Source organism: Chelonoidis abingdonii, chromosome 3, assembly GCF_003597395.2.
Source record: "Chelonoidis abingdonii isolate Lonesome George chromosome 3, CheloAbing_2.0, whole genome shotgun sequence".
NCBI lineage: Eukaryota > Metazoa > Chordata > Testudines > Testudinidae > Chelonoidis > Chelonoidis abingdonii.
The window spans coordinates 112404220-112429339 of NC_133771.1; the positions used below are offsets into that span (position 1 = coordinate 112404220).

At 37.7% G+C, this 25120-nt stretch overlaps 1 protein-coding gene across 2 annotated transcripts in view; it reads left to right on the forward strand.

The window, feature by feature from the left end:
- Positions 1-25120, forward strand: part of ADGRG6 (adhesion G protein-coupled receptor G6) — a 184352-nt gene that overhangs the window by 101319 nt on the left and 57913 nt on the right. The window contains exons 5-9 of one of the 2 annotated variants that reach the window (XM_032795006.1): positions 1721-1789; positions 6127-6210; positions 13702-13787; positions 16802-16854; positions 16948-17004. In XM_032795006.1, the coding sequence (XP_032650897.1) occupies positions 1721-1789; positions 6127-6210; positions 13702-13787; positions 16802-16854; positions 16948-17004 (349 nt within the window). The remainder of the gene's footprint in view (positions 1-1720; positions 1790-6126; positions 6211-13701; positions 13788-16801; positions 16855-16947; positions 17005-25120) is intronic. The other variant, XM_032795001.2, reaches the window with a different exon arrangement.

Here is a 25120-nt window from a genome sequence, read left to right on the forward strand (position 1 = left end):
CAGCCTGGAGCCCCGTCCCACACCCTGAACATCTCATTTCTGGCCCCACCCCAGAGCCTGCACTCCCAGTTGGAGCCCTCACCCCCTCCTGCACCCCAATCCCCTGAGCCAGCCCAGTGAAAACGAGCAAGAGACTGAGGGTGGGAAGAACAAGCGACAGATGGAAGGGGATGGAGTGAGAGGAGACTGGGCCTCAGAGAGGGGGAAGAGCCTCGGAGGAGGGGCAGGACAAGGGTGTCCGGTTTTGTGCGAGTAGAGAGTTGGCAACCTTAGAATGCAGCCCCAAACTTATTGGACCAGATCTTCTGTTATGGCTGTGCTAATTTACACTGGCTGTTAACAATCCAAAGAGGCCAAAAACTGCAGCCAGGGATTGATGCGGCATAGAAGTGTCCCAGTCATGCCTTCTTCCTCTGGACACACCCTCTTTCCGCATCTAACATAGCTGCAGGCAAAGGTAGTGGTAGCAGAACCTCTCTGCAGCTGTGTGTGCCAAAAGGAACCCTCTTGCACTAAGTATCAGAGAGGTAACCATGTTAGTTTAGATCTGTAAAAGCAGCAAAGAGTCCTGTGGCACCTTATAGACTAACAGACATACTAGAGCATGAGCTTTCGTGGGTGAATACCCACTTCGTCGGATGCATATATGTAGTTGGGTTTCCATGCACTAAGTGGGTATTCACCCATGAAAGCTCATGCTCCAGTATGTCTGTTAGTTTATAAAGTGCCACAGGACTCTTTGCTGCTCTTGCACTAAGGTGATTCTCCCAGGAAGATATGCTGGTTTTGGGGCCAGACCGAGCCAGCCATATAGCACAAAACATCTATACTTCACCTAGACATCTGGCCCATTCACATTTTACACATACAAGCTGGGTTTTTAAATATTGTTTATCTAAGTATTTAGTATTTATTTAGTATTATTTCTGCACATGTGCATTAGCGAGTGTGACATGCTATTTGGTCCCATTATTTTCAACATAATGTGCAAAAGTTGTATGTGCAGCTGAAGCACGGGAATATTCATTAAATATAATGAACGGCGCTACTCCATTACTTGCTCAGTTGGTCACTGTTATATATATAGTTGGGTTTCCATGCCACCAAAATATGTTTATGTCGGTATGATTAATTCAGTAATCACACATTCTGATGTCTTTATCTGTTTATTATACATGCATACCAGAACATTAATCATGCCCATGCCCTGCACACAGGAACTGGTTGAATCACAGCTGATCTGCTTGGTATCTCCTTAGAGGAATTTCTCTGACTAGTAAGCTGGTAGACTACATTGCCACAACTGAGTTCAGAACTCACTTGAAGCTGCCATGTTGTTATCCATTAATTCTACATAGGCACTACAGCCACACTTAACTACTACATTTTTAAACGGTTGGGTGAAATTTTGCCACATACTACTCGCTTTCCAGGGGAGCTGTGTAGCTAAATCTTACGGAAATCTTGGAAAACATGAAGATGGGAGATACTTGTTAGATATGACCCAAACTTGCAAGCCAGCAGGACTTTCCTGGAGTTGTCAGCAACATAGGGAAACGATCATACATGAGTCTTCTGAGCAAAATGGCATATCAGGTTTCCCACTGAGATAAACCAGAAAAAGACCTGTGAGTGCATGACCTAATATATTTTGAGATATGACAGTGTTATATATCATATACCAAACATTTTTAATGATTTGTCTTTCCTGATTCTAAAGGCTCATACCTAATTCTCCCACCTACAACTGAACCAACTAGTTGTGAATATCTTGGAAGCCTTTGCCAAGGTAAGAAGCCAAAGACACTTTTTGCATTTTTCAGCTTCACCAAATCTCCCTGTTTTCTTTTCTTTTAATTTCATTTTACTTTAACTTCTTAAAGCTGATCTCTAGAAAACTGAGCAAAGAAAGGAATTTCTTAGCTTCAACAGATGTGTGGGTATACTATACATACAGTATGTAGAAAGAATGTGATCACACTCTTGGTAATACAATCAAATCCATAAAGTCTTCATTGCATCAAAACTTAACAATCATATGCTAATGCAAAGATAAACTTGTTTCATTTCTTTCCCCATCTCTTTTCCTCCTGCAGTTAAAGGCTATATTGGTAACGTTGGTAGAAAAATCTGTAAATCAGGCATAAACTGATGTAATTACAGGAGCTGATCATTATTTAGATGTTTTTAACAGGTTGCTAGGAGACTTAATTTTAACAGAAGACTTAATTAATTATTAGTATGGTTTGAAATCCTCAGGTGAAAGGTATTATACAAATACAAAGTGTAATTGTTATTATTCATATAATAACACTACTTATTGTAATAGCTGATGATTTTCTGGCCTTTCTCCCATATGCATACTACTGAATGATCATTATAAGTATCAACGTGTCTGTCAGTCACAACAGGAGTCATGACATTAGACCTCTTGAAGGGCCAGATCAGCTGAATTACTCCTGGAGGAATTCTGTACCACTGCACATGTGCAAAATTCATATCCCTCTGCAGAATTTCTTTGCTTCCCCCTCAGAAAATGACAGGAAAGCAAAGGGAAGCACGCAGGGGAGGCGTGGGGCTGGGGATGTCCATGGACGTAGTTTTGGGGGACATCACAGGATTATCACTAGAGCTGGGTGAACACTGCAGAGTTCCACTTCCATGTGCCATGTGAATCAAACCTGCAGGGATTACTCATAAGGATTCACCCCCAATCAATTCCTGCAGCTCTGCCTGGTGGTTGGAATTCAGCACAAGCCCCTGGCGTGAATGGTGGCAGGCCTATTTTCACAATACATTCATGAACCCAGAGCCTACTAGTTGGGTTAAACTTCTCTATAAAACTTTTATACAGCTCTATGCTAGTTGCAGCAGCAGCACTTGCTCTAAAATAATTTCAAGTGATTTAACCCTTTTAAAAATAAGGATGGAAGCCAGAGGCAGGAGGGAAAGAAAAGTAAATAAAGAGGAAGGACTTAAGATTCTTGGAACTCTTTCTGTAGTACAGAGTAAAAATAAAACAGAAGGTAAAATTAACTCCTGGTGGGGAGCCAGGGTAAAGGCTATAGCAGGCTATACTGGAGTTTTAGCCACTTGCGCTGGATTTTCTTGTGATGAATTTGACTCAGGCTGCTGGAACATATACTTGCAGTGTTTCAAACTAGAGCTAAACTGATGTCCAGGTTGCAAAGTCCACAGTTAAGGTGAAATGCGAGTTAGGTCCAGAAGTTAGTTTTAAATAGCATCTTTTGGAGTTGAAGGCACCCAAAGTACTTTGCAATAATGAGTTAAATACTAGTCCTGGAGTGACTGCTTCGGTAAATGTGGTAGCCATCGTGGACTCAGTAATAGCTCTCACACAGTCATGGTTATTAAAACCAGTTTTATTGAGACAGGATTACGATAATCAGGATAGTCTTTTTAGAAGAATGCCCAGAGATCTATGATTTGCACCAGACAAACAGTCAGTACTGCAATATTATCACATCCAATGACGGTGTTTCTTAATGTGCTGTCCTACTCTGAGACAGGACTCTGTTAAAATGCCACATTTCTGTATTTATTGTTTCAGTGGTGTCAGATCAAATCTGCTCAGTTTATAACTGAAAAGAGACAGAGAGTATGTGTGTCTGTGTTTCTGACTGCCAAACCTGCAAACTTTCTTTGGACTCTTAGGGTCAGTGTTGGTTTTTGCCTCTTTTTTTTTTTTTTTTTTTGCATCATCACTGGTTATGAAATCACCAAATTATGCCATCAATTAAATATGTTTGGAATTTAGGAAACAATTCTGTTGGTTTAAAGAAATAAGATCCATATGCCTCTCTTAGCTGTATTATGCTCTTAGCTGCTCTGTAGTGCTAAAAGGAGTAAAAAGCCTTAAAAACTTATTCCTCAGAAGATCTGGTTCTGAAATCGCAAGAGGAAGAGATCTGATTTATAAGAATGTGCCATTTCTGTGTAGTCAATTTTGTGATTCCTCTTTGTCCAATTTTTCCTTCCTACAAATCTCCTTTTATCAGGAAGCTATTATTTAAACACTTTACCAAGAGGATGTCATGCATTGTGTCCTCCTACGCTACCAATTTCATGAACAGGCTAGTAATGGATGCTGAAGAAAGTTATGGTGGTGGCTGTCCCTAAACCAAGGACATTGTCTTTCCAACAGATAAGGGGAAATGGATCAAACCAAATTTGTTTCAGATCACAGCTCACTCTTAGGACTGCATGAAGTAGGACTGTATCCAAGCTACCAAGATGATGAAGAAAATTGGTTGTACATTTTCTCAGTCCCTGATCATTCTGGCAAGATGTTCATCAATTTGCAAGTAGAACATTGTTCCTTCTCACAAAGGGAAACAACAAATTAGGCCTGATTTTCAGCAATATTGAGCACCCGCAGGTCTCACTATCTTCATCTAGAGTTTTGAGGTCTCAGCAGCTCTGAAAATCAAGCTGCCTATGCTTACTAGGACTCTAGAATGCAAAGAAACTTTTAGCTTTTTCTGTCAAAGTTGGTTAAACTTCCACTTCTCTTTCAGATTCTCCTACTTCTTTCACTGTAAGTACTGTCCATCTCCCACGAAGTATCTGGAATCTAGCCCAGAAATGGAGTCACAAAGAGAAAGCTTTTAACTTATACTTAATGTTTGTTATGCATTCCAAGTGATCTAAGTTTGATAGAGAGTATTATAAACTAATGTGGTACACTGAACATTATCGACATCTCCTGTTCCGTCCCACATAAGCCTGGTCATCTGTTTATAATTATTACTGATTACTATCCTTTGGATAGGTTGCCACTATTCAGATGTCAAGCATTTTTTAATGAACTTATTTCCACAGTGTCATAAACGCAATTGTTGAAGAAAAAAAACAGATGCTATTTTTTTATGGGTTAAAGACCTTAGAGTTTTATAGCAGCATTTGGTAATAGGGATGGATGTCTTTTTCTTTTTTACCACTTCTGTTGATTTGGCTAATGAGGCCCTCTTTGTCATAATTATATAAATGGTTGAACACATATGATCCACTGAATTATAATCCTGTGTGTTCAAATTCTTTAAGTTGTTTCTCTATTTTGCTTAATAAAACATGAATAGAATACAAGTAACAAAGGTGAAACAAATTTATTCTCTCTCACCAAAAAATCATACAAGAAGTTGGTAACAAAAACAACATAGAATGCAACTAGGAAAAAAACCAAACCCTGATGAAAATACAGTTTCATAAGCTTTAGAGCTTGGTTGTTGGCCAAAATTGTATCAGAAAAGAACATGGCACGTTGAGACTTTATGATATATAGATGTCCATATTGTAAAGAGAGCTTTCCAGCAAAAAACTATCAATTTTGGGTTTGATTTCCCTGAGAATTACTGATTAAAATACATTTCTTTTCCAAACTGTTATTTCAAATGCAGTGATATGATTATTAATTGTTTTGCTGATGTTCTGTGTAAATACACAAACCTATTCTGTTCTGAAAGGAATTTTCTGGTATATCTTCTCTGTACCAACTGAAAATGCATTTGAACTAGTCCCTAAGGGATAAATTTTGAAAGTGCTGTGTGAGATGACTCTTCCTGATATCAGTAGAAATTGTACAGTACATGAAGCTTTGAAAATCAATGTCTTGAGAATATTCCATGAATGATTTTAATTCTGTTCATTATACAGATCTTAGTGGAGCTAATTAGGTCCTTACACTGGTGTTTTAGTTTCACACTTCTTCATCTTCCTTCCCTGGGTAGAGACATCTATTTTTTTCGCAAGCTAATGTTCGTAGTTTGTGTGTCTTTGAAGCCATGTTATTTATTTTCTGGCCTTTGCACAACTCTTCACTGAAGATCTTATAAAATGATTCAGAATTTGTGGAGACAGTACAGGACTGATCTTGTAACCCTTACTCCCACTGAAGTCTGCAGGAGTAAGGATTGCAGGACTGGGACTTACATCCGTTCATTCATATTCATCACTTTATACAGAAGTTTGGTGTGTGCATATTAACATGTATAGTAAATGGTTTCCTTCACTCTCTATATATGTTTTCATGCATTATTCCCATTGTGCCTGACCGCATTAACATTCATGTTTCATGCAAATTCACCTTTCTCTCATCTTTGTTACCAGCTACTACTGTAAATGCTACTACTCCACCACCCACTGTCACCACTAACATGCCCGATACTAATAGAACCGATAAGCCAAACAATGGTAAGAAATCCTGTGTTACATTTTTCCTTGTACTGTGTCTAGATCAAATGTATTGTGTTATAAGATTTATTTAAATATAATAAATGTCAAGTTTCATATATTGGGTTTGATTCTGCTCTTAATTACATTAGTGTAAATCAGGAGTTTCTCCATGTCAATCATGTAAAACTGGTTTGGGAACAGAATCAAGGCCAATATTTGTTTAACATATTTGCATATTTCTGGTATAAAAGCGAGCCATTTCTACATTATGTATCACTTCTTATTTATATTATTCATTCACTAATCTTCAAAGCACAGAGGGCCAAGATAGATATTTAAAAAAGAGGATAAAAATAGACATGTCATTGAGACATTTTAACATAGCTGCTGTTTAGGTGCCACATAGAAGCCATGTTTTCAGCTGGGCCAGTGGAATTTTGGAATTATCTATTCCCCATTAGTAAATTTGAGAAGTCAAGTAGAATCTGTCTGATGGAGCCAAACAACTTCCACTGACTCAATAGGAATGTTTCCATTGACTTCAAGGGGAGCGGGATCATGTTTTATTTAGGAAAATATTGACAGCATTGAATATAATATAATTTTCGTTCAGGAAGATTAGGGAAAGTTTAATGGTACCAGATGAATCAATTATAAGCCCATTGCTATTCACAGGAAAGTAGAGATTTCATCTGATATTTTGTCAAGTTCTAAGAGATCACTTTCCTCAGGAGATAGTGTAGCATGTCAGGGGAGCTACCAAAATACAAATTAAGTAAAAATAATAATAGTAATGAATTGAAATAAACTATTTTAACACAACTTTCACTGGTTTTCTACAAAATATCACAGGAGATCTCACAAAAATCCTTGTCTGCAGGGATTTCATTTTCAGTGGGCTCCGCAGAATTAAATCAATGATTGTGCGTTTTAAACAAATGTGTTCATTTCTATTGGAGGTTTTAAAACCTCTGGTATTTTTATACTATAGCTTATTATGTCCTGCAAATATTACTGTAAAGTTCATCATAGAATTTAGTAGTTTGTACCTATATTTTTCTTCTTTGATATTTGACAGTACTCTAGAGGAAAAGAGCCAGACCATGGAAAGTGTTGAGTCACTTATGTCAAGGGGTGTTTTGTTTCTATTTATGGAGCCAATCCCTAGATGTTCACACTGAACAGTTAACAAAGTACAGGAAGGCTGAGATTTTCAAAGCCACATAGGGAAACTGGATGCCCAATTTCAATTAAAATCAATGGAAATTGGATGTCTAAATCTTGTGGGTGTCTATAAAATTCTCTTCATAAAGCAGAAAGACTAAAAGACAGGAGGCCAAATTCATACTTAAAGTAAGCAAATACATCTTCCACTGAGCTAACTGAGAGTTTCTGACGTGAGGTGAATCATTTAGTTTGTATAAATAATTTTTCTTTCATCCATTAACTATATGGCTTGCTACGTACAGACCTGCAGGAATTAAGAGTTCCTGCTACAGTTATCTTCAGAATGAAGAGAAATTCACCTGAATCCTCCCATTCATTACTACAAGGGCAGCAAGATTCTATGATAAAAGGGGTAAAAAATATAGGAATTATCTCAACCCCAATTATTTGGCCAGTGAGACAAAGGCCTCTCCAACCCAGTAAAAGTTCATCACCTAAGGACCAAAACCCAGAAAGAAAAAACGCACACAACTTGTTCTTCCTACCTACTTCTGAGGCCACAGCAGCTGCTTCTGGGGAGACTGAAGTTGGTACCTTGGATCCTTTTACAGAGCACAATACTACAATGAATCAGTCAACCCATAATAGTGTTTTGAATCACTCTAGAGGCTTACTGAATGAGATTTATGATATAGCTCAAATTTCAACAACTCCCACGGTTACAGATCATTCCAAGAATGTAGGACTTCCTCTTCTGCAGAGTGAAAGTTTTAGTGCAGAACTAACATGGACTTTGGCTGATGGACTGGATTATACTAATTCTGAATCATCATTCCTTACTCTGATGAGCAAAAGCACACTTTATGAACACACAAAAGAACCCCTGCAGATTTTTTCTTTTAATAGTGGCACATCCTTTTCCACACATGAAAGTATATACAATGTCTTGGAATCTCTCAGCTGGTGGAACAATGCTGCATCATATCATCAAGTTATTTCTGACATTCCAGAAGAAAACCATCATTCTCTGTCTAGCCTGTCTGCTACTTCTACACAATATGAGTCATCTTTTCAAAAAAGTAGGCTGGACTTACTAGAATTTTCACCTGAAAATGTTTACCTTGTTTCCACTGAGAAAATTATGGAAGATGATTCTATTAGGAATAGCATTTATACTGCAGAAGCAAATGATGAATTGCAGTCTACAAAATTTGAATACTTTAAGGAGCATCAATCAGTAAATCTTAAAAAGGTAATCTCCAAACAGACTCAACTTTCAAACACATCTAGTTTCTTCCAAGATATAAAAGAAATATATAAAGACGGTATGCTTGATATCCAACCAACAGAAACTCTTCTGACACTGGAAGACAGCACAGAGTTGCTAAGATTGTCAGCACCCTTGCTAGCAACAAGAAAGAGAAGTTCAGAATTTCAACACATTGTTACTGTTTCACCAGTTTATCAAGAATCCTTGAGTCATGCATATTTGAGAAGTGACTTATTTATATTTAGGCCTTTGACCAAATTGCCAAAAGAGGAAGAAGAAGAAGCATCTTCTCCAGAAGATGAATTTGAACTCTTCAACACACTTATTTCTACCAGCAACTATATACCTCATTATTTAAAACCTTCTGCAAATATGCAGAGGAAACCAAATGAGATCCCTGGAAATGAAAAATTAGAAAGTAGTTTAGATACAATTCATAATGACAACCTACATGAAGATTCTGTTTTTTCCACACCTGAGCCAGAAAACATGAACAGAATCAGTAACACCTGGAACCCAGGCTATTTGGGTCTGCCAGCACAATATGTTAATATTACTCCTTCTTTATCAGCAAGTTTTTGGACTTTGTACTATAATTTCAAACAAGAGTCTCTAGAGTTTTCTGGGGAACCTTCAGAAAGCTGGTGGTTCTCATTTAATAAACCACTTGCTTCCCCAACAAAGAAACAGCCATTTTTTAGTTCCCCTACTGCAGCTGGTAATATCCTTATGCACACTACCATCATCAATACATCAGGTTATGGAACAGAAGAAATGAACTTTTCTAGCTATATGTCATCTTTGGATATGGAAAGCTGTAGTTCAATTGTTCTGATCTCTTCATTAAGAATTTCAGAAAATACAAAAAGGAAAATATCACAGTCAAAAATGACCATTTCTCCTAACATAAATGTGTCTTCAAATTCTTATTTCCCTTCCCTGGAAATGTCTTCATATCAGCCTTCCATGCAGTTACAGATGAGTACCTTTGATATTTCACATGCAACTTTCACAGACGAATTTAAAAGTGTTGCTAGTTTACGGATACAGACTTGGGATCAAATTTCGAGTGCTGATCAAATCGACATGACCTTCCAACATCATAGACAGACATTTGCTTCAATTTTCTTCACTTACTCAGCAGCCCAGCCTTCGTGTACAGAGAATAACTATATTGCCTGTTTAGCTGACAGATCATCAGAGAGTTCAGTAACCTATACAAAAGCTAATGGACCATCACAATCACAAAACATGTATATGGTCCAAGAGAGTAATCCAACAAGTGCTTTTGATAATGGAAAAAGTAAAGTTCAGCCAGATGTAGATACTGATTTTGTAGGAACATACAGCTCACTGCGTTCTAACTTCCTCACAATGACACTATCTTTGGAAAAAATAGACACACTTAATTCAGCACAAAAAGTCAAGGACAGTGCACATCCTAACAACTACTCAACATCATTGTTATTTTCTACACCCTCACTATCACAAAGTCTTCAAAATGATCTTGACCAAATTTCACCAAGCTTGAGTCAGCTATGGAATGTAGCAGAGTTAAATTTACTAACAAAGCTAGCAATTAAAAGCCACATAACTGTTCTAGAACAAAAATCTGTTGAAAATCCAGAAATCAATCTAACTCCTTCTCTTCAAATGGGAGTGCCCTATGTTGTAAATATAAGGAGTACTACTTTACTGATGTCAAATACTGAATCACTTCTTTCAGGAGGAGAATCAGAATGGGAGGTATACCACTATTCTAGCAGACAGACTGAAGGGTTTATTAACAAAGGAATGTTCTCTTTGAATTCCAGTAATATTCATACCACTGATTCGCAACTACAGACAATGCCTCTTTCTTTTGAGGCATACATCGATTATGGAAAAATAACAAATATCTCTTTTATTTTGGAACCAACAACAATTTCAGTAGTGGCCAGTGCAATATCTCTGTCATCTCCATACAGTGGGACTTTTATTCATGCCACTGAGAGTATTTTAAACCATGCTGTAACAATAACCAGAGCAACTATTCATCATTCTGTCTTGCAGTCCCAAAGATCAGCTTCTCAAGTAATGTACCACCAGTCTTCTATTTCAGCATATGAAAATCCCTTGGCCAATGCATCTGCTGGAACAAGCCAAATCTTCACCCCTTACAGACCACTGAATCCACTTACCAGCTCCCCCAAATTAGTTTTGTCTTATTTATGTAACTCCTTCACTGAACTGAGCTGCCTGTGTGGACCTGAGGTCAACTACAGTATGTCAAGGCATTAAGCTAGATGTAGAGAAAATATCACCTCATCTGCTAGATATGCATTTTGTAGAACTGGATGTAGAAATAGCCGGGTTTAATTCTTACATGTAGCTTCATGTAGACTGTAGAATAGCAATTTAATTACAGTAGGAGGGAATTTGTAACATGTTCCAAAATAATCTTAGCGCGTGCCATTAACATGTGGTTTCTAATAGCTATCTTCCCATTCCCTAACCAATAGAGCTCTAAGGAGACTGCTGGGACAATAAGTTGATTGCCGTCTATTTATTTATTATTCTGATGTTCATTATTTTTATTTTTAAATATTTTTAGATTTTTTTCAATTATAATATTTACATTTTTGTGGCTTTGATTATTTTAAAAAGTCAAATCCAGGGTCCAGCTCAAATTTAACAATGAAAGTTCTGAAAAATGTGAGTAACATGGACAGAGAGGGGGAATCCAATCCTGGTAATTTTCCTCATCTTCTATATTTTTGCAATTTTATTATCTTTATTTGTTTATTTTTAATGTTAAACTGCTTCAGTCCACTTTTCATCAATTATTTTCCTGTAAAAATAATTTTCTCCAAGTAACATTTTTAAGGGAGAGGAAGCAATTTTAAGTGGGGAAGCACTTTTGGATTCACCAGCTGTCCTGTAGTCTCCTGAGAGTGATTAGAAATGTAGAGTAGTTCTTTGCTAGTCTGACTGAAACATGCTTTGGGTCATCATGTAGTGGTGACTGTGAAACTATTTAACACTAGTTAATAGATGCTGTGTTAGAAAAGTATTTTATTTTGAACATTAAGATAATTTCATTCATATGTATGACACGATATGACTATATATGAGACTATACATATACTATGACACTGTGTGTGTGTGTATATATACACACATAAAATACATTATCTATAAATAATACATACCATGTATTTAATTATCTATTTGCAGTATATACACCGTGTATTTTATATGTATATACATATAAAATACATTAACTATATATGGTATATACCATGTATTTTACAGTACAGTATATTTTCTCTTTCTGAGTCCAGAATTAAACATTCCACTTTCTCCATGAAAAGATCACAGTAAAGATAACAATGGAAATGCCATCTTCAGAGTAAATCAAATAATGAATTTTTATCTTTATTTATTTATTTTTTAACTACGAAAACATACATTAGTGTCCTTTAGGTTTATGACCTTTTGCTGTGAGAGTTTAGTTAAAACATTATTTGGCAATCAAGTTTCCTTTAAGGGCTTGATTCTGCACTGTTGAATTCAAAAGGAGTTTTCACACTGACCTTAGTGGCAATAGGAGTGTCCCTAACAAAGAGAAAAGCAAGCTCATGAGTAGGGCAATGCAAAATATTTACAATGAAATTGGAAAATCTCAAGTCTCATTCAGAATTTTTTCAACTGATTCTGTTTTTTCAACAGCTTGTAACATGATCTTCTATTTTAACAAAATCCTCAGCATTTTTTAAGTTTTGACTTTGATTTTTGAACCTGAAATCTCAAAGGGTTCAGAAAAGCCTGAGTGTCTGAGCTCTTCTACTCCAAGCCAGGACCACGGCAAGACCTCTCCTCTGATGCTACTCTGGCCAATGGACTGTAAGAGCTGCAATAATCCCTCTGCACCCACTTAAGTCATAGGATCAATATAAATGGAGATCTGTGGACCATGCCCATGGCTAATACGGCATTCAGAGGCAGTGCTGATACCTTTTCCATAGTTCATAGAGAATAGGTAACCTGTATGGCTACTCAGCTGGTGGAGTCCTCTACAGTCCACGTGTGGAGCTTAATTGGTTTGGAGGTCCTTGTGCCACCTCTCCACATCCAGATGAATTTCACACAGAGAGAGCCATTTCCCATTAAAGCTGGCAAAATTTAGCAGTGTTTTAAAGCACAATTCTTATGTTGTGAAAAGTCAAATTTTTAAGTTACAAAATGGCCTGGAACAAAACTTACTTTATGTATTATTTATGTATGTGTGAAATTTTGTAACAGAAAAAAAGAGCTGTATACCATCCTCATGAGTTTAGGGAGAATTTGTCTAAAGTTAATTACTTCAAAATAGTCTTATTCATGTTCTAAAGTTTCACTGTCATCTAAAATGTGACTCTTTAAAAAATGGCAGGATGAGGTTCTAGATTTATTGTATCTCAAGGGTTTCCAGATTAAGTTTGTTCATGTTACAGTTAAAATATGGTTTGTCTTTCTAACTGCCAGCTGTGCAGACTTAACCTGGGATTTGAGAACAAAGATTCTTCATGCAGTATTGTGTCCAAGAAACACCTATCCAACCCGACTATCTTCAAATTCTGTTCTCAGTTATTTTGTTACTTTTAAACTGATGGGTTCACATTTTACTCTCAAACCATTATAAATCCTGAAAGACTCCAGTAAAATCTGTGAAGTTTTTCTAGATTACACCAGATTATGTACTGTTGAAAACTCAGTATTTAGGATTATTTTATATTTATGGCATTTTCAGGATCTGACAATTACATTTGAGTCATATACAGAGTCATATTTACATATAAATTCCATTTTGTTGAACAGTAGGCCCAATCCTGCATTCCTGGGTGTACTCAAACTCCTATAATAGCAAAGAGAGTTTTGGGTATACCAAAATGTGAGTTTAGGCCCTATTTACCAAGTTATCTTTTGCTACAAAAATACGGTCTTAAAGTTTTAAACAGAGAAAGTTTGGCATATATTATCTAAAGTTTGGCAATATATTATGAATGATGTTCAATGTTTCTGATATTTGTAATGCTGTTTTAAATGGACAGGGGGGCTATTCTACAGGATTTCCATTACTGTCTTCAATTACAAGCCCATCTTACAGTCAAAAGTACAGAGTGTGGTGGCCGAATGGGTAAGTTAAGTTTCTTTCTATTTATGTGAGTTGTATATGTGTGAATCTGCACCTTAAATTACATCAAGTTGATAAGAGTTGTGGAAAAGGGGGAACATCAAAGAAACCAGTTGGTCTAGTTTGTAAGCTCTCCGGAGCAGGGTCTGTCTTTGTGTTATTTGTTTGTACAGTAGTTAAAATAGTGGGAATATGCTCATTCTTTAGGCCCTTAGGTACCATGGGTAAAATTTTCAAATGTTACCTCAGGAGCTTGGGAATTGCAGTCCCATTTTCAAAAGTGATGTAGGCATTTAGGGACGGAAATCAATGCCTGTTAAAAATGTAGCTCTTATACATCTAAGTCTCATTCAAAGTCAACTGGACTTAGGATCCTAAGTGCCTAAGTCACAACTGAAAGTAGTGCTTAGGCTCCTAAGTCACTTAGACATTTTTGAAATGTTACTCTACAGCAATAAAATGAGGGGTCAACACTACTAGTGGTCCATGGACCAGAGTTTGCATATGTCTGGAGCAGAGATTCTCAAAGCCATGTATGCTTGCTGTGATTGTCATAATACCGGAAACTGCCTTGTTTATTGTAGCATGCTCTCCCTGTGCCAGGCTAGTTTTATGTTGATACAAGGGATCCAGAAATGTCAAGCCACCAAATGTAGCTTGATGTGCATAAGTGGATGACTGCAAACTCAGGTCATCAAAGTGATGAGGAAAAGATCAGAAAATAAGAAAGACACCACCAGAAAGAACTCTATCAGCAAGCTACTATTAGAATAGAAACAACTTCAAATATAGTATTTCTGGAGGAGGCATAGCCCACGGGAACCAAAACAACTTTTTCCTAATGTTGACATTTGACTGTAACATTTATTTATATGTAATTAACTGCTTTCAAGCTAAAGTACATTGCATGTATGAGGTTGTCTTAAAAAGGAGTCAACACATATACAAAAGCAGAAAAGTAGGCAGCACAATAAGATCTTGTTCTTGTCTATGTGTGTTTTAGAATTTGATTTAGTACATTAACCTTCTCTACCTCATATTAGGGAGCTGTTTCAGACAGATTAGATATGTGGGAGAATGTATTTTTATGTTCTGATAGCTGTTTGTTCTTGTTATTTGTTTGTTTATTTTATTTGTTAATTTATTTGGTGGTAGGATGCCTAGATAGGCCTTTTTATTTTTCATATAAATTTAAATAATTTTAAATGGTAAATTACTATATATCTGTGAAAAGTTTTGATAATACAGCAACCTGAAGTGATATTTGCATGCTACCTACACATAATTTTATACCTAAAACAAATTTTTGGGCAAAACACCTTGGGAATATACAATAGTTGGAATATGCTCTAGAGCATTTTGATGTCAATAACTTTCCATAAAGTGTCACATTGTAAATTAGATCAGGTGCTGGTTGATAGATGTAACAGAGGCTCATTACTTTTTTGTTAGTGGTTTGAAGTGGGCATTTTGCTATGTACATGTGGAGGGGCACCCTTTCTATTTTTTTACTTTTATTTTTTCCAGAAGAAAAATAGTTTCCTGATGATAGATTTATTGACACAAATCTGCAGTATATATATTTCTGTAGCAAGAGACCCTGAATCTGTACATTCATTATTAAAATAAATTATACTCTACGAAATGACTGAGATAGATTTAATGATGATGTTTGGTGGATGTTGGTGCTGAAAAGTGACAATTATGCACTATATTCTTATTGACCTGCTGCATCTAAATATCTTAGAGAACATCCCCACAGTGCTCTTAAAGCAGTCAGTGAAAAGCTGGTCCATGGAGAGAGCACAGTTGGCTCCAGCTAGGTATTTCATACAGTGTAGGACCCTTAGGGGGAGATCAGTGGAGTAGCTGAGTGATTGGGCTGTTTGCATTTCGTTTGAACAATAAGAGATCTCATACCCTAAAATGGATTAAATACAGTGTGTCCATCTTGTATGTTACTCCCCCAGTGAGGTTACAAAGAGTCTAGTCTCAGTGTGCCAATCACCCTACTGCAAAGATCCATGGCAATCTGATGAAATTGTTCACTCCTATGGTGTTGAAGTCACTCAATATGGATATCTGGGTTTTAATTCTTGAACATGGCCAAAAAAATACCTTGTTCCACTCTTCTGGCCACTGTAAAGTAGTCATTGAAAGAATGCAGTTGAGCACCTCAGGGCAGGCTGCAAAGTCTTTCTCTCCGGTACAGGTACTCTCTCAACTCTCAATTTCCTCTCAAGACCACAGTCTGCAGAAACAAACAAATGAACAAACCCTCTCTGTCCACTGAACTTTCACCCCCACAAGTTACAATTTGATAATCCTCCCCAAATTTACAAAACCCTCCAATGTCATTCAGAGAGAGGTGGTGCCAGGCAGCTCAATCCCTTCCATCCCCCAGCTTAAGCCAAACCATGAACATCCTCTGTTACTACTCCGCTTCATCGGTCTCTACCCCGCCATGTGGTATGAACTTTTTGAGGGGAGAAAAGAGGGAATAGAAACTAGTATATCACCTCTTTATGTACTTAGGGCTAGACTCTGCACCCATTGAAGTCAATGGTAATGCTCCCATGGTCCTCAGTGGGGCAGGATTGGGCACCTCATGCCTGTTTAAAGTAAAAGATTGAAACAAAGAGGTTCAGCAGCAGAATGTAGACTTTTGATGAGAATTTACAGCATATTTTCCATATCATTCAGTGCCCAGAAATCTTTCCAACCACAGACTTTACAGAAACAGTGGCATGGGGGGCGGGGGTGTCTTAGCACTACTTACAGTTGTCTATTGCCTTTATTAAGGGTTCCTTCCCCACTGAAACCCTCCACTCTGCACTGGTAAATATACACACCTATTAAGGCCATAATCTCACAATGGGGAAATGTTAGTCTCTTCATTTTGCCAAATTAAGGTCTTGTTTTTGGTAGGAGAAGGTGAGCTTATAAACTCTGCTAGATAATGCAGGGGCCTTTCTTTACCACACCATCCTTGTATTTATTATCTCTGTATTTTTCAGCTAAATCAGACCTTCCAGAACTGGAATTATACCGTGTATGTGGTCAATATCAGGTAAATGTTGGTGATGACTGGGAAAATACCTGATTTAAGTCCTTAGTGGAGTTACAACACACTAATTGATATTTATGCTTCTTGCTTTTTAAGTATTCAGCCAACCACTGTGAACGAACTGCCAAGGGAGAAAAGAAGCACTGATCAAAGGTAACGTTCTGGGACTTTTTAGTGATAGAGGCAACATGTACTATCAAAATTGGGTATGACATAATTGCATGCTATGGGTTACACCCTTCCATTTGGAAGTTGTCATTTATGGCCACCTACTGTCCCGGATCTGCACACAAGCCTCCCATTGGTATGATGTGTACTGTAATTTAAACTACCTTTGATTTAAATCAGGTTGTTCAATCAGCTCCTTAAAACTTGGCTGATCCTTTTTCAAAACTTAATTTTTCCTGTCACAAAATATTGCAGACCTGTCTAACATACATGGAAGCAATATCCATTCTTCTGTCCCAGCACTATCTATCTTACGGTTTTCTATAGCACCCATCACTGGTATCTAAGCACTATCTCTGGAAAGAGGTATTTTTTCTCCTCTGCCTCATCTCTAAGGGCCTGATCCAAAGCCTATTGAAGTCAATAGGAGTCTTTCAGTTGATTTCAGTGGGCAATGGATCGAGACCCAGGTGGTAGAAAATCATGCTGGAACTGAATGCCACGTTGATGCAAATCACATTACTTACCACATGCCCTCACTTCCTGATTTCAGTGGGCTGCTGATTAGGCACTGGGGATGGGATTTGCAAAGATAGCCTAAGAAAGTTAGGTGTCCAACTACCACTGAAAGTCTGTGAGAGTTGGATGGGGCTAACTTCCATGGGGCTCTTTGAAAAGTCCATGCTATAGGAGGCAAATGAGAAGGATGCTGGTCTTCTGACTGAATCAAGGGCAGGTGGCCAAAACACACTGGCTGCCGTGGGGTAAAGTGAGACTGAGTATGGAATGCATCTCCTGGCAATGTAGGTAACCGCTTTGTCGTTAAGATGTACATGAGAATTGTTGTGATAGGATAGAGCCTTTTATCCCATGGTAGCCCATTCAGGGATCATTATCAGGAGCTAGTTTCTGATGCTCTCAGTTCTTGTACACTCTTCCTTACTCTTAGTGACCTGACAACAGCCTGTGAGAGATGGATGTTGTCACCACTGAGGGAAGGAATCAAGGGATGCAGAGGGGATGAAAAGGTTTTCCTTCCAGTGTCTTTACATCTCTTATAAGAGAAGTGGCTGCCCAGCTTGTCAGCAGCCCTGCTCCTCTAGTACAGTAACAGGAGACTCAAGAAGCTTTCAGCCTCCCATTCTCCTGCTATGAGCACTAGGACTTTTTTCTCCCTGCTGTCTATATCCTGGTCCCTAAGAAAAGAAGGGAAAGAGGAAGAAATATGTCTTTCTACTTACAGTGCTGGAAGTCTGTGTAAGTGCTCTGTCTGACAGGGTACTAAGAATTCTGGGCCCAATCCAGCAAACCATTTCAGCATTACTTAATTTTAAGCATGTGAGCTTTACTTCAACAGGACTATTCACACACTTAAAATTAAGCATGCCCTTAGAGTGCTTTGCTGGATCAGGCCCAGACAGCTCAACACCATATAGGGATTGAGCCCTGAGATACCTGTTCAGCTCTGTACATGACTTTATCAGACAACTGTCCCCAGACAGGCAGCCTTCAGGAACTGAAGGCAAAATCCAGGAAATCCAAAATAAAGTCCTCAATTAAACTATTAATTTAAAAATAACCCTCAGCTTTATGCTAGAGTACCTTGTGATATCTAAAAATATTGGCTGAGGAATAAAACCACCCTCTAAATCTCTTTTTTAGAAATAGGCATGTGCAGTTCTGATTGTAAGATTTTTGTCCTTTTCTTTTAGTTCTTGGAGTTTATATTGCTCCTTCAATATCCTTCTCATCCCATTGTGTTCACTGTCATGTTGTAAGAAGTTAGCCTAGCTGCTATGCAATTAATCTAGCTGTTATGAATCCTACTAACATCTAACAATGTGAATTTATGGGCACTGTATATGAACACTCCCTTTTCTTGATACTTCACTCATCACATTGTATTTCAGAGGTAATAGGGATTATGTCTAACTCAATATTATACAATTTTTCAGAATTCAAGGTCTGATCTGAAGACCAAATAAATGCAGTGGCTTCAATAGACTTTGGGCCAGGCCCAAATAGAATAGAAAGCATTATCTCTTCATTATGAAGTATTTATTTCAAATACTAATTGTGTTACATATAGCAAGAGTCTGTTTCATATACTCTAGGTTGTTGTATAGCACATACCACACAAAAAATAAAAGACCTATAAGGCCCTTGATTACATCTGAAGAAACTGACTGAAATAATTGAGATTGCCTGGGTGGAATTTAGCTCAATGGGTGTTTTGAGTAGAAATTAAAATCACATGCTGTATCTTTCTAGTATTTTTATATTAGTGACATGTATTTTCATCTCATAATGCCATATAGAGAGGAATCCACTGGGAAAGCCTGTATTCTTCCAGTGCCAGCAACAAGTTTGTATGCATTTCTCACAATACACTGTCTTGTCATTGCAAAAGCAGGGGAATTATCTTCCCAGTAGTCTCCACTGATGCTGTCTCTAAAGACCAGTCTTTCAAATCCTTGCAGCTCACATATATTAGTACACAGGTATTTGTAGTATTGACAAAGAGGAAATCAATTGAATCTCAGGTGAAGACCCAAAAAACCACCTCCCTTGCTACTTCCTCCAGACTGTTGACTTTAAAATGTTTGTTAAAATTTTTCAGTTTCAAGTTTTTCTTGGACAAGATTCTAAAGAAACCAAATAGCATTTAGGGTATCATTTATACCTATGAAAAGTTAGCTGGTGACACTTGTAAATCTTTATCCAAAATGGTGGTAATGTTTATTTCTTCCTTTTAGGATGACCTGGTAGAAGATCTTAAACTTTCTTTTTTTATGGATAAGTCTTGCTCTTAATGTGTATTCATAAGGATTTTGTAAATACATTATCAAAGATTACATTTTCTTGTTTTCCATTCTATGGACAGTCATAAATAATGCTGATCTCTTCATTTCAGGAAGCCCAGTATGTCATCTATCTAATAAATTTCCCTTTGCTTTCAAATATTTTCATTCAACTTTCCCTCAGGTTTTCTCTAAACCCAGGTTGGCTCCAAATTTAAAACTTCAGTCCTAGCCCATAAGCAGCATGGCCTTAGACCTTATCTTCTGTAGATGTAATCCTATTTGTCTTCATCTTTTTAACTCACTCAGCATCATCTCTCACCTACTTTTCTCTGACTTTTGTTCAGAGTCATGGTCTTGGTTCTTTAATTTAACTGTCTTAGTATCTATCCTCTTTTTTTGCATACATACAATAATTTTTTAATGCTCTAACCTCACTCTCTCTCTCTCTCTGCCCTCATCATGCTTATAACTATTTCATTCAATAGTTTGAACTACTTCCACACTGCTTCCACTCTAGTCATTTTCTGCTGTTTTACTCTTATCTGTTTCCACTCTCATTTGCTATATTGCAGCCATAACTTTTAAAACAGTCTCAGCATAGTAAAGTTCTTTATCAGACCTCCTGAAGTGATGGATGCAGAACCCATAGATACAGAATTACACAGAGGGAGAATAGGAGTGGAGAAGCTGTCCTTTTGGGGCATGTTAAAAATAGATATCTTCAATAAAAGTTATAAACAATTACATTCTGGAGAAGAGAAAAACAAAATATAAACATGGAAGGGGCTTGTTACTCTTGCATTGCTGAGCTCTTTGAGCTGAAACAATCCAAAGTACACTGTGCTTATGATGTGATAATTCAATGTGATGATGAGTCTCATGCAATGCCAAGTCCAAAAGTGAATATTATTATCAGCACTTTGAACACGTGTAAAGATCTCTGGATGGCAGCAATGTGACAATATCATGCATTGGTAGATTATTAACTAAAGTAAGAGACAGAAAGTTAACACTACAGTGCTGTAGTTTTGTGTGTGTTTAATTTTCTCTTCTTAGTAGCAGTGTCTCTATCTCAGAAGCCGCTGGTTCAAAATAGAGTTGAAAGGACACTCCAGATGGGGTATAAGCACAATGGTTTGTGAGCATAGTAGTCTTTTCTCCCTGCCATTTTGCACAAATCTTTAATGATAAAGTAAATTTGTGTTTTCTGCAGGTAAAATTTGCATGTTTTTTGTTTCTTCCATTGATTCCTTGCCCTTTTTGACACCGCACATTTCTTCTGCTGCTCCTGCTGCTTGTCCCAGAAAGATCCTACAGATCCTAGGTGTAGCCATATGATCAAGGTTGGGTCATTTGAGTAAGAGAAATGGCTTCCACAGAGCTATTCAGCACCCCCACTTTCCTCATGCTTTTTTCCAAGCAATTTTGCAAACCTTGAGCCTTGATTTCATGTATGAGCTTTTCTCCACTTACCAGCAAAATAAGATTGTGCTTGCTCCAACCTCCACTACTTGACTGTCATAATTTTGGCCCATACTCTGTACTTAATCACTCCTACTACGGGCAATAGCAGTTCTAACTACTGTTTAACAATTCGTACAAATAAAAACATCAGTCACTGTTAACATGTTTAAAAGATCAGTTGCTAAATCTACGTAGAAATCTCTTCCCTTAGACATGAAAAGAAAGAGCTGAGCAAGAAAGAAAAGAAGTTCTACCAGGTCTGATTCTGCCCATTAAAGTCAGTAGGAGTCTGCTATTAATTTCAGTAAGAAGAGAATCAGGCTTCTGATGAATTCTGGGTGTTGTGATGTTTAATGGAATGTTTAATGAATTCTTGAGACTAGATAGACTACTGTTTAGAAAGTGTTATGGCTTCAGCCAAGAGTTAGCAGTTTGGGGCCCCCTGTTCTTGTTTTTATTGTTTTTGGTAAATTATCTTTAGTCATTTAAGTGTGTGACAAAATATAAAGTAGGCAATAAGAGTTTATGAAGGAAGCTGGCATAGTGCCCGACACTCCCATTGTTCATAATTGCTTTCAAATACATTATGAAGTATAAATACCAGAGTTCATATAAAGTAACACAATTGTAATGTCTGCTCTTATTTTAAAAAAAACCCTGCTAAACTCTACTGCAAAATCACTCAGCATTGGCCCAACTGTGCTTCCTTTGAAGCCAGTGGAAGTGATATCACTGAATTCAATGGGAGCAGAATGCTGAGCACTGTTGAAAATCCAACTCTGTGCACACACATTTGCTTTTTAAAAGTGTTTTATTTCTGTGTGAATATTTTGCTTGTAAAAGATACCAAATTCTGAGTCCTCGACACTGAAGTCCTCTTGCACCCATGGAAAAGGTACAAGGTTCTCCACAAAGCCCCGCTAGTATATTTCAGCCATGATTTGTAGGGAAGGCCTCTATGAGCAAATGGGTTATTCAATCTGCTTGCTCATTCAATCCTTGGCCTCTCTGATGCAACTGCCAATAAGGAGCCTTCATCCAGCTCCCCTTGTCTTCCATTTAACCTTTCCATTGACTTCAGTGGGAGTTGGGTGGGGCCTGAAGTTATCTGAGTGCTAGTTGTTCTTGGTTATTTTGCGATGTCGACAACTTAATGATAATGTAACAAATCCATTTCACATAAGATGGCATCAGTCTTTGGTCACTGTTGACACAACATGGATTTTAACATTTTTTTTCCCTTTACTGCAGCACTCCCCTTTTAATTTGTAGTAGATTGTAGGTTTTACACTGGATCATGACATACAGTATTATATTAATAGTAAGCACCTATATAAGACTCAATGCCAATGCAAAGCAAATGTTACATTCTGAAGCAAATTCAGTATGATCAACTATTTGTCTTGCCACCCCAATTCTATGAGGAGGCATGTAACCCAAACAAAGACACATGAGCATTGTCATATTGGATCAGAGCAGTGGGCCATCTAGTCCAGTACCCTGTCACTGAAAAAAGCTAGTGCCGGATTCTTCGGAGGAAGATGTAAGAAACCCTGAGGGGGAAAATTATGGAATAATTTATCCATAGAGGAAGTTTCCTCCTAATTCATGTCTGTTTGTGGTTAATTTATATCCTGAAACATGAGGATTTATGTCCCTTCTAAAATATCCACTTCTTCTTGTATTATGAGAGGGTAACTAGAAGTTCCTGACTTACTTTCTCTATACCCCAGATTACTGTGTATATGTCTATCATGTATCCTCTTATTTGTCTGCACTCTAACCTAAATATTCCCAGTCTTATCAATATTACCTTATTTAGAAGTCTCTCCATATCTCCAATAATTTTTATTGGTCATCTACAAACTCCCTCTATTCTGCTATATCTTTTTATAGGGTAGGATGACCAGAATTAAAATTATTCCAGGAAAGGGCCCTCCCATTGATTTATGTGATGGGATTATCAGATTTTCAGTATTAATTCCATTCCTTATACATTAGAACATTTTGCCTGCTGTGTGGACCACCACTGCTCATTGACCAGATGTTTTCATTGAGTAGTTTACAATCATTGCTGGCTTTTTTTTCTTGAATAGTTGCAATTAATTTAGAATTCAGCAACAAGTAGTTCAAATTATTCCTTCCAAGTCATAGACTCATAGACTCATAGGTCAGAAGGGACCAATATGATCATCTAGTCTGACCCCCTGCACAAGGCAGGCCACAGAACCCTACCCATCCACTTTTATAACAACCCCTAACCCATGACTGAGTTATTGAAGTCCTCAAAATTGTGGTTTGAAGACCTCAAGCTGCAGAGAATCCACCAGCAAGCGACCCATGCCCCACGCTGCAGAGGAAGGCGAAAAACCTCCAGGGCCCCTGCCAATCCGCCCTGGAGGAAAATTCCTTCCCGACCCCAAATATGGCGATCAGCTAAACCCTGAGCATGTGGGCAAGACTCACCAGCCAGCACCCAGGAAAGAATTCTCTGCAGTAACTCAGATCCCATCCCATCCAACATCCCCTCACAGACCATTGAGCAGACTTATCTGCTGATAATCCAAGATCAATTGCCCAAATTAAACTATCCCATCATATCATCCCCTCCATATACTTATCAAGCTTAGTCTTAAAGCCAGATAAGTCTTTTGCCCCCACTACTTCCCTCGGAAGGCTGTTCCAGAACTTCACTCCCCTAATGGTTAGAAACCTTCGTCTAATTTCAAGTCTAAACTTCCTAATATCCAGTTTGTACCCATTCGTCCTTGTGCCTACATTAGTACTAAACTTAAATAATTCCTCTCCTTCCCTAACGTTAATCCCCCTGATATATTTATATAGAGCAAGCATATCCCCCCGGAGCCTTCTTTTGGCCAGGCTAAACAAGCCAAGCACCCATCTGTGCTGCAGATCGTATTGCATATATCCCAGTGTATGTTTAAACTTGCTACTAATTTACAAACATCTTCAAAAACTGCATAACAAAGTAAGATGTGTAGAGAGAAACTGAAATAGCAGACTTAAGTCAAATGTCCAAAAGTGCCTTGTGACTTATGAGCCTAAGTCCCTATGAATTTCAATGGGTGTTAGGATCCTAAGACGTTTAGGTGCTGTTGATAATTTTACTCTATGTATTTAAAAAGAAATGGATTCCTAGCCCCTGAACAATAAGTTTACAATGATAACAAAGCTAATTAATAATGACTTGGTAGCTGAGAGACTACAGTTGCATTCTGAAAAAGGACATATTAAATACATGATTAGTTCAGCCAATTAACATTATATAAGGAATAAGAGACAAAACAGAACTCTGCTGTAATAATAATTGATTATTTATATTTCAGTGTGATCTACTTTACCGTATGTAGTGCATTCCTTTGGGGCTATATTTTGGCTTTTAGGACATGGCCTACTTGGTAGCAGCTCCAAGAGTCATTGTGCCTGAGGGAAACTCATCACTCTGGTAGCAATGATGGAAGCATACTTGCACCTCTGTTATACCCTGGATCAGGGTGCATCATGTGCTATCCTCCTCCTTCTGTGTCAGCTCCGCTCAGCTGACTTGTGAAGAAGGCAGCAGGTCTTCCATGGGCTTCTCATAGCTAGTGCTAGCTTCATCTTTCCCCCATCTCCCACACTTATGCCAGATAATCACCATCTATTCTTCGGTACACAGTGATTTCAGTGTGAAAGAATTTGTCATTATGATTTTTGAACGGAATTTCATATAAACATCCATTTGCTATAGTGTTACTACCTTCAAGATACATTGTGAAGGATGAATGTGTGTTTTAAGGTTGGGATCACCCATCATTACATCACTGAAGCAG